The following is a 10,657-nucleotide window of genomic DNA, read 5'->3' as shown; positions in this document are numbered from 1 at the left end:
TGATCTATTAATTTTATGATTTATTTATAGTAGACTATTATTATTTATAAATTTAAGATTTATCATAATAAGTTTACCATTTAATAAATTATCTAATAAAAAAGAACATTTTTATAATTCTAACAATTATTTATCCTTTTTTTACCTCTTTTCAAATATGAAGAATATACATTATATTTTTTCACCTTTCCATTAATTCACTTCTTTCGTAACTCTCTTTAACCTTCCCCTTCCTTATATTTCTATTAATTACCTTTGCCTCACTCCGTCCAAATAAAAACCTAATAAGCTCAAAATTCCAGGCAAAGGGAGGGAAGGGGAGTAGGAAAAACCCCCCCAAATTCTTGATCCAAAATCAGAAAAATAAGTAAATCAAATAAATGATATCTCATTAAAAGTAACAAGAATTCCAAAATATTAAAAATTGTATCTTGCGCATTAAATATTGTACTTTTAGTCTTGTGCACCAAATTTAAGAATATATATATGAAAAAAAAAAAAACTCCCCTTCTAGCTCTATTTCTTCCCATATCTTCATAATCATATCCCTTCTCTCATTTTATTTTTCATTTTTTACTTTTATACAATGCCCTCTTAGGAGATCACCTTTTTTGTTAATGTCTCTCCCCACCAAACGCTCTGCCACCGCCACCACCTCTAGCTCCTCCGCCAGCGCCACAGCTAATTTTCCTCCCATGAAGAAGGCCAAGTCCCAAGCTGTCTCTGCTTGCTCACCGCTTGACCCTTCCTGTAACAAAAACGGCATCCACCACTTCAGCTCCGCCGCTACGGCCGATAACGACGTCGTATTCGACCCCTCTTCCATGACTCTCGATGACGATCCCAAGCTCCAAGACCGCTCTCCTCCCGCCGCCGCAAATTTATCCCGCAAAAAGGCCACCCCACCTCAGCCCGCGAAGAAGCTTGTCATCAAGCTCGTGAAGGGTAAAATTTTTATTTTTTTAATTGCTGCTGAATTTTGATGATAAATTTGATATGTTCCTTCCATGCTGTGAGTTTTTCCTGATTTAATGAATCATCAAGGATTTTGCACTTCATTTTTCTCTCCTTTTTTGTGTTTAGAGTTTGGGCATCAAATTGTTTTTGTAGTTGATTGAATCAATGTGGGTTTTTGGTCAATTTGTGGGTGGAGCATAAAACTTTGATTTTGGGATCTGGGTGATGGTCGATTGGTTATTATATTTCAATTTGAGAGCGAATTGAGCTGTTAATTGAGTATTTAGAGCTTAAATTACATGCCAAATTTAACGGGAAATATACACTCTCTATCGTATTTAGATCTGGGTAATCACTATCACATCCTTGTATTGTTAATGGCTCGTACTCAGCTAGACCACGTTGCTCCATCTGGGGTAATGACCTGAGTTAGCAGTGACAAAGCTCTTGCTAAGTTAGAGTTTTGGTAATTGCTTTAATTACTGCTTGCTATGCTGCTAAAAAAGAGATGATATAGCAGTACGCATTTTTGTGCCGTTGTCTTCTTGAGTTCCCTATAGTTTCTTTTCTTCCTTTGGACGGTATGTTCTACAACTAGGTTTTACGTTGGCTTTATAGATTTTGTTTCTCAAGGCTAAAGGACCTAGCATAGACTAATGACCTGTTTGGCATTGAGTTTCCGAGCCGGAAAAGCATCTAAAATAAAAGCAACATTTTAGATGCTGTTGAGAAAAGTAGTTTGAAAAAAGTTATTTTGTTATTTTAGTGTTCTTATGACTAAAACTGATCAAATTTAATTTTTAATTATTTTTTAACACTTACTAATATATATAAAAAAGTGATTTTCTCAACGTCAGTTTCGACGGCAATGCCAAATAGGCCCTAAGTGTTCATTTGAGAAATTCTGTTCCAAAAAGTACAAATTTAGATTGGAAGCATTTTTATTTTTCATCATTTATTGCTTTAATATAGTATTGTTGAATGCACATTGACGGGCGCTTAGTCCATCATAAAAGCATAACTGTAGTGGAATCCATTGTATTGTAAAATACAATGTAATCTTGCATATGCACAATGATTTAAAAAATACAAAATTATGTTGATGAATGGCTAGTTTATTAGGCATCATTTTATATGCAGTGGGATGGCCCCAACTCCCCCCCTTCTCTCTCTTTTGTTTTTGGCATTTTTCTATTGCATTATTGCTAATCATTGTACCGAATAGTTGGAGAATAACAGGTTAATGCATTATGCATTCTTGTGACATCTACCCATATCGCTCCCTCATTTTATATTCATTTTCTGATTGGATGAATAGAGGACAGTATGAATAGCATCTTGGAATTTTGAACTCTGGAGTCTGAAGTTTGTAATAATAAATGTGCTGGATGTGATAATTGTGTTCTATGTAGCTAAACCAACACTGCCTGCAAATTTCGAGGAGGATACATGGGCAAAGCTGCAGTCAGCTATTAAAGCTATATTCTTGAAGCAACCAGATTCCTGTGACTTGGAGAAGCTTTATCAGGTGAATCCTCCTGCTTTTTATTTTTTCGTTGTGAGTGAATTACCATTTCTTATGTGAATGTTTTCCATCAGGCTGTCAATGATCTTTGTCTGCATAAGATGGGCAGTAATCTTTATCAGCGAATTGAAAAAGAATGTGAATCCCATATTTATGCAGTATTACAATCTTTGGTTGGTCAAAGCCCGGATTTGGTGGTTTTCTTATCCCTGGTTGAGAGATGCTGGCAGGATCTATGTGACCAAATGTTGATGATTCGCGGTATAGCCTTGTATCTAGATAGAACATATGTGAAACAAACCCCAAACGTACGTTCATTATGGGACATGGGCTTGCAGCTTTTCCGGAAACATCTTGCTTTGTCTCCTGAAGTTGAGCACAAAACTGTCACAGGTCTTTTGCGAATGATTGAGAGGGAAAGGTACTTTCTAAATGTTTTAAAACCTAACAAATCCAAAACATTAATGTGTGTGTCAATTTTTGCCCCACCTTTTAATTTTACCAATTATATCCCCAACTTTGGTTGTTGGTGCTAATTATAGGTCATCCCTTGTATTTTGTTGTCTTCACATAGGCAAGTAGCACTGATAGATGAATATAATGTAGCACGCAAATTTGTGTAATAACTCTTAAAATACGTCACATCAACAATCATCAAAAAATTAAAGAAAAGAAGATAACACCAAATACTAAATATTCTAATACAAATTAAATGATGTATCTAACTTTTGACTTATGAGAAATGTTAATTCGGTATGTATAATTCAGAGTTATAGACATGTTAGCATGACACATAATGTGTATTTAAGACTAGAAAGCTTTCAAATAAACTCTAACACAATGGATGGCTACAGTTGTCACTTGTCACCACCTCCCCTAAGTTGGGGGCAAACTTAGGGGTTGGGTGGGGCTTGAAACAAACACTAAAATTTTGGGGTATTATAAAGTGATATGGTTGTTTGCATCTTGGAACTAACATATGAATGGCTTTCTGATTTCAGATTAGGTGAATCGGTTGATAGAACTCTCTTAAACCATCTTTTGAAGATGTTTACTGCTTTAGGAATTTATGCTGAAAGCTTTGAAAGACCATTTCTGGATTGCACATCTGAATTTTATGCTGCTGAAGGCATGAAATACATGCAACATTCAGATGTTCCAGATTACTTGAAGCATGTGGAGGTGCATTTCATTTATCTTATGATGTTATAAGGGAGTGTAACTGTACTGTGTTTTCCACCTTTTATTAGTTTTTCCCTATTTATATCAATGCTCTGTTGCTTAATGTATATGTGTCCATGGAAAATTCATGGGTTATGCATTCTTGCAGATTAGGTTGCATGAAGAACATGAAAGATGCTTACTCTATCTTGATGCTAGTACTAGAAAGCCACTAATAGCAACTGCAGAAAGGCAGCTTCTTGAACGCCACATATCTGCAATTCTGGATAAGGTGTGCATATTTTTACCTTCTTTAAATATTCAATCTATTTTCATAGCTTTAGTTAATTATAGTTTCTTTGATCTGTATAGGGGTTCATGATGCTAATGGATGGGCATAGAATTGCTGATCTTAAGAGAATGTACTCATTGTTCTTAAGGGTCAATGCCCTTGAATCATTAAGGCAGGCTCTTAGTTCATACATACGAAGAACTGGACAAGGCATTGTCATGGATGACGAAAAAGATAAGGATATGGTTTCATCCTTACTAGAATTTAAGGCTTCTCTTGACACAATATGGGAAGAAAGCTTTTCTAAGAATGAAGCATTTTGCAATACTATTAAGGATGCATTTGAACATCTAATTAATCTTCGTCAGGTTAGTGTTCCTTTCTGTTGGTTTTGTTTTCATTGATTCCTATGTTTTGTTAGCAATATGGTAAAATATGGATTTCTAAGTAAGTTGAATTGTAAAATTTGTAATGCAAATGATATATGTATGGTAAAACATATTAAAGTGATCAAAGTTATAGAGATAAAATCTGATTTATGATGGATCATTATTCCCTGTGCTGTTATTGATCATGATGGAGTCTTCCTTTGCTAATGTTGAAGCAGACTCAAATCAATAGGATTATCTTGTTAATGCGACGCTTCTCCTTAAAATTGTTTTACATTCCTGATAAACTTGTTTGTGAGAGTGTCATATTGCTGGATTACATGGCAATGCAATGAACGACAGAGAGAGCTGTCTACAATTGCTTATTTGGTAGGCTGGACTTTGAGAAAATGAGAATTTCAGTTTTTGGTTGTTGAAGAAGATGTTTGCAGCTTATAGAGTGATAGACATTGAAAAATCTAGGTTTGAAGGCCAAAGTGGATGATAATATGAATTTTAATTTTAGTTTATGGGCAATATATAAAGGATGGCATAATTATAATGCTTCAAAAATGGAGTTTTTGGGTTTTGACTTCTGAAAAATCTAAAAAAATCTATGGTAAGCAATTGTAGTTTTCAGTGTTCTGGTTTTTAGATAATTTTTTTTTATTTTTTGAAGGACTACATGCTCCAAGTGTTTAAGGGCTTTTTTGTAGTGAGGGAGAGGAAAATGGTAGGAAAAGGGAAAAAGGGCAATTCCCTTGTTTTGTTGGCAGCAAAAAGGAAGAAAGAAAAAAATTTAATTTCCAATTCCCTTGTTTTGTGAAAAGGAAAAGATTTGTGAGGATTTTTGTGGAAATTGCTTAAAGAGCATTTTGTGCCATTTTGTTTTAACAATGTTATTTTTTTTTTTGTTTTTCCTCTATGGCTTTTTTTCCTCCAATAGTTATTTTTTAATATACTTTTATCTATTCAATATGGGCATAATAGTAAAAATATAATAATTTTCTCTCCTCACTTTTCTTTCAATCAAAACATGAAAAATAAAAAATGCTTCTTTCCTCTCCTTTCCCTATGGAAAACATTTATAAGGAAAATAATAATTTTCCTTTCCATAAGGATTTTACTTTCCCTATAATTCTGGTTACTTTTCTTTCCTCACCTTTCCTTTCTATAAAACAGGCCCTTAGTGAAAAAAATTTGATGAGCAGAGCACTGCTAGAGTCTTGATACCCATTAAACTGACAAATTACTGAATTGCTGCTCTAAACAAGGCTGGTAAAATGTTGCCCTTAGACCAGTGGGGTTATGACTTTACTTTTTATCTTCCAAAAGAAATTGTATAAAATTTAATAATTTCCCTGGAATGATATTTCATATTTAGTGGGTAATGTCATCAATTCAAGCAGGTTAGTACCTTGCTATTCTGCGGTATATCACTTAAATCTGATCCCCTTCGCGTGCTTCTAAATTTGTGTGATTGCATGTTGGACTTTAGCCTTCCTTTTTTTAATAGAAAGAAGTGTGTTTTGCAGATGTGTATTCCTTCTTAGTCCTTTTCCCTTTGCTTATTTTACACTTTTGAATAATTTTGATTCTTTCAAAAGGAAAGATCTTGCGGCTTGTATTATTATATAAATGGTCAGAATTGAACTCTCCTCCTTTCTTGTCCTGAAAAGAAACATATATACATTCAATTGGTATTAAAAAAATTTTAAAAGAAAAGTTACTACTTCATCTGTATATCCTTTGTGCCCACTTGTCTGCTGACAATTAAATTCCTACCAAGAATTTGTGATCCTTGGAAGTTTATCTGCTGCCTGCCAACATATTATTGATTTGAGCAATCTGTTTGTCTATGTTTTAAGCACATAGTTGTGAGAAATTGTTAGTCCAATTGTTTATGTCAACCTCAGGTAATGATTCTAGAGTCAGCCAGTTGATACTGCTGATTCTGTGATGTTAGTTCCCAGTTTCCTGGCTAAGAATTCATTTTGTTCTCCCTTTAATAGAACCGACCGGCAGAGCTGATTGCGAAGTTTTTGGATGAGAAGCTTCGCGCTGGAAATAAGGGAACTTCTGAAGAGGAGTTGGAGGGTACACTTGATAAAGTTTTGGTTTTGTTCAGGTTTATTCAGGTAATTTTGATATCTTTGACCAGAAATTAATGTGTTTACTCTAGCAATAGATAAATTAATCATTTCTAGTTGTGTTCTAAACAAATTGTGCTGAGGTATACGCATGACTTCTTGTTGTTTATGAAGGGCAAGGATGTGTTTGAAGCATTTTATAAGAAGGATCTTGCTAAAAGACTACTGTTGGGAAAGAGTGCATCTATCGATGCAGAAAAATCTATGATATCAAAGGTTGAGGACAGAAATTTTGTGTACATGTTGCTTAATCCTTATCTTCTATTGATCATATTAACATGTTTGCATTGCTATTGCAGCTGAAGACCGAATGTGGCAGTCAGTTTACAAACAAACTTGAAGGAATGTTTAAGGTGTGTATGATGATATAAAATTTATTCAGGGACTATAATTGTTACATATTTCGATTAAGACCTATAATGCCAAGTTGTTAGTTGATTGCTACACAAATTATAAATTTCGTATAGCTATTGATGCCTACTGGAGGGTCATGCATTTGGAACACCCATTTTTGGTCATTAGATCCAAGAAATTTTCATTCTGATGGTACCAATACAGGTGTCGCATGCATCTGAAATACTCAGATTACAGTTGGGATATTTTAATTTTTCATTCACTCTTTTTTGATCCTGGTCTGGGCAACGTTTCCCCTAGGTTGCAAAAAGAAAATACATTGTATATGTAACATGTTCCCATGTATATTGGACTTGGCTATTGTCAACCACCACAAGTTCCTCTGGCATGATGCTTATGAGGAGGAGAGAGAGAGAAGGGGGGGGGGGGGGGGGGGGGTGATGTGGGGAAGAGAATTTTTAATGTAATTGACTGAATATGCATTTACATGCTTTTGGTGGGGACCATTCTGGTCCGACTAAGTGCAAATGAGGGACTGCTTGAGCTACTGAAAAATATGCTACCAGGAATACTGTAATGTGTTCATCATAATGGTACTGTCATGTGCTCATATGTTGTACAAATTGTTGGTAGGTATTAAATATGAGCATTAGCTTGTTAGGAGAGGTCAAAATATATGCTTGGTAGCAATTTTGTGTACTCTAAATGTATTGGCATGTACTTCTATAACAAATAGACTGTTTTAATAGGAAAAAAACACATCATGGCAAGTTGGTTTTTGAATAAGCCTCAATTTTTCAAGCATGGAGGAATAAAACACTGTCTAAGCAATTGGAATTGAGGTTCTCCATATTGTTGCAAGCATCCATTAATCTCTCTCTCTCTCTCTCTCTCTTTCTCTCTAAACACACATGCCAACCGTATGGTAACTTCATATGGATATCTATGTATGATGAAGTGCATCTTTTGGTAAACATTTTTGCAGGATATTGAACTATCGAAGGAGATAAATGAATCCTTCAAACAATCATCCCAGGCCAGGACAAAACTTCCATCAGGGATTGAGATGAGTGTCCATGTCTTAACAACAGGGTATGTTTAGAAGCCAAATTTTTAGATTCCAAGTGTGCATTGTATTTTTTGCCAATACATGGTTCCACATTTAATTATTGATTGGTTGACTTGTCTGCAGGTACTGGCCTACATATCCACCCATGGATGTTAGGCTTCCTCATGAGCTGAACGTCTATCAGGTTGCACATGAGTTACCTAGTAGCTGTTTTTTAACAATTCAAAGTCTTTATGAGTATACAATAAACAATTACCTGATATCTAACTTCCATACATGCGGCAGGATATTTTCAAAGAATTCTATTTAAGTAAGTATAGTGGCAGGCGCTTAATGTGGCAAAATTCATTGGGTCACTGTGTCTTGAAAGCTGAATTTCCAAAAGGTAAAAAGGAGCTGGCAGTGTCTCTATTTCAGGTTGGTTGCATAGTCCCCTACACACTTCTTTTCCATGGTCTTTTACACTATTTGCTCCTTCCAGTGGGCACATTCTAATTGTTCTGGGTTTTATGTGTTGTGTGCCAGACTGTCGTTTTGATGTTGTTTAATGATGCCCAAAAGCTTAGCTTTCAAGATATTAAGGATGCCACCGGCATAGAGGACAAAGAACTGAGACGAACTTTGCAGTCTCTTGCATGTGGGAAAGTTCGGGTCTTGCAAAAGGTGGGTGTTGGTCATTTGCATTGCCTTGATTTATACATTTTGAGTTCTTATTTCTTGTTCTGATAAGGTTGGTAGATGTTAGTTTCCTGGCCCTTTTTAATCATTAAATTTATATTTGACAGATACCTAAAGGGAGGGATGTGGAGGATGATGATTTATTTGTTTTCAATGAGGGATTTACTGCTCCTCTATATCGTATAAAGGTACGTATGTTTGTTATTTGGTATCTACAGTGGCTACTAAGGGGTGTTAAGTTTTCATAAATATTATTAGTGCCAAAAGTAATGCTTGCTCTCTTCAAAGCTTTAAAATCTTACAGCACTCTGTATTAATTACTTGGCAATGTTGTGGTTAAGCTGCATGCATTTTCTTTGCCAATTATATTTTAGAGTTTAAAGCTAACTCTCATTTGGGAATGCAGGTCAATGCAATCCAGATGAAGGAAACTGTAGAGGAGAACACAAGCACCACTGAGAGAGTATTTCAAGACCGTCAATACCAGGTTGACCTTCATAACATAACTGTTTGTGCTATACTGAAAGTTTTTTTTAGAAATGCTGAGAACTGGCAAGGTGAACTATGTATGATGTTGCTAAATATATCACAGGTTGATGCTGCTATTGTTCGGATAATGAAGACAAGGAAAGTGCTAAGTCACACGCTTCTGATTACTGAACTCTTCCAACAGGTAATTATGTTCCATTTTATTTGTCTCACATAAACTGGATCGATGTGATGTGCAACTCATGCAAACCCAACATTCTCTGAAATTTGGTTGAATCTTGCATCATATATTTTGTTCATTCCAGGTCAAAATCTTAAACAATTTGAATATTATACTCATTCAAATCCGTGGATTTCAAAAATCCCATCCAAATGCATTTTAATTGTATCGTGACCTCTTTCTCCATTGGGGAATGAAAAATGCCACCCATATTTTAAATGACACCAGTCATCAATGAGTTGAGTCGGACCAGACTGAGGGAGGTCAACTCACCCATATTTTAAGCTGTACGAGATTGAAGTGATGGTTTTGATGAAGATTTTGTATCGTATGTTGAACAGCTGAAGTTTCCTATCAAGCCCGCTGATTTGAAGAAAAGGATAGAGAGCCTCATTGACAGGGAGTACCTTGAGCGAGACAAGAACAACCCTCAGATATACAATTACCTGGCATAATCCATTTTGCCTCACCAAAAAATTCTCCTTGTAAATGACATGGGAAAGGTCTGACCCCTTTTAGAGGCAATGCAGTCCCTGTCAGATAAATGTACAGTAAGTTGTAGTGGTTTAATTTTGTTGCAGTCAACAGTATAATTGTAAAGCATATTTAGCTTCTCTTTCATACTTCTCTTTCCGTTGTAGACTTTAAGTTGCTTCAAACAAGTGACGCTTAAAGGGGAAAAAAAGAAAAAAGGAAAATGATTTGAAAGAAAAAAGATTTCAGAGATTTGTACAATTTGGATGGAAGTGAGGAGAGGCTTTGACATGCTTACGAGTGAGGAGGCAGATGAACGATTGATGTTGAAAACTTGAAATGAAGGTCATAGATTTTTTTTTATTTGTGTATCAAATGCTCTCCGTTTCTTTCTTCTTCGTGTCTTTATATACGTAGATAATTTTAGGATTCAATGAGAGTGACTATGGCTCGTCTCTTTTGTCTCATATTATGTTGCCGATGACTGGTATAGGATGAAACAAAGCTAAAATATATGAAGAAAAGTATTTCAATGTGCAAATTTGGCTGCTTTAATTTGATCAACCGATTATGATTGTAGTTGATTTTCGGGCTTAATTATATGAAAAATTAACTCATTAAATTTGTATATATGCGTTTGCGAAATGAATAAATGTAATTGAATCAACTGATATCTAGCATTTATAGATGTTTGAAAATGTGAAATATAAGCCAATCGGGAATCAGCATTTTCATGGACTGTTGGCTCCCGCACCCCCCACCACCATAACCATAATCGTCTATAAGACAGGTTAATGAGTCATCACGTGTACATCCAGTTTCATATCTATGTCTGAAATGTGGAATAATCCATTTTTAAGGAAGCTATCATAAAGAAGGGTGTTGGACATTCAATTCTACAGGATTTGGAAATGCATCCT

At 35.3% G+C, this 10,657-nt stretch overlaps 1 protein-coding gene across 1 annotated transcript; it reads left to right on the top strand.

The window, feature by feature from the left end:
• The first annotated feature begins 515 nt into the window (after positions 1–515).
• On the top strand, positions 516–10,100 carry LOC110672120 (cullin-4). Its single transcript, XM_021834805.2, has 17 exons — positions 516–945; positions 2,370–2,485; positions 2,557–2,903; positions 3,484–3,664; positions 3,813–3,935; positions 4,016–4,303; positions 6,316–6,441; positions 6,568–6,669; positions 6,753–6,806; positions 7,793–7,899; positions 8,000–8,060; positions 8,162–8,293; positions 8,402–8,539; positions 8,662–8,742; positions 8,961–9,041; positions 9,147–9,227; positions 9,605–10,100. The coding sequence occupies exons 1-17, from the start codon at positions 618–620 to the stop codon at positions 9,716–9,718; spliced, it is 2,460 nt and encodes an 819-aa protein (XP_021690497.1). The 5' UTR covers positions 516–617; the 3' UTR covers positions 9,719–10,100.
• The last annotated feature ends 557 nt before the right edge of the window (positions 10,101–10,657 follow it).

This window comes from Hevea brasiliensis, chromosome 15 (genome assembly GCF_030052815.1).
Source record: "Hevea brasiliensis isolate MT/VB/25A 57/8 chromosome 15, ASM3005281v1, whole genome shotgun sequence".
NCBI classification, from domain to species: Eukaryota; Viridiplantae; Streptophyta; class Magnoliopsida; order Malpighiales; family Euphorbiaceae; genus Hevea; species Hevea brasiliensis.
Note: the sequence above shows the minus strand (reverse complement) of the source record. Positions and strands in the feature narration are given on the sequence as shown.

What these genes read in the sequence shown, in the direction of transcription:
- LOC110672120 (XM_021834805.2), top strand. Translation starts at nt 618, where the DNA reads ATGTCTCTCCCCACCAAACGCTCTGCCACCGCCACCACCTCTAGCTCC. An exon ending in AACTTGAAGGAATGTTTAAG is followed by an intron (nt 6,807 to 7,792) that starts GTGTGTATGATG and finishes ACATTTTTGCAG; the next exon opens with GATATTGAACTATCGAAGGA. An exon ending in TTACTGAACTCTTCCAACAG is followed by an intron (nt 9,228 to 9,604) that starts GTAATTATGTTC and finishes TATGTTGAACAG; the next exon opens with CTGAAGTTTCCTATCAAGCC.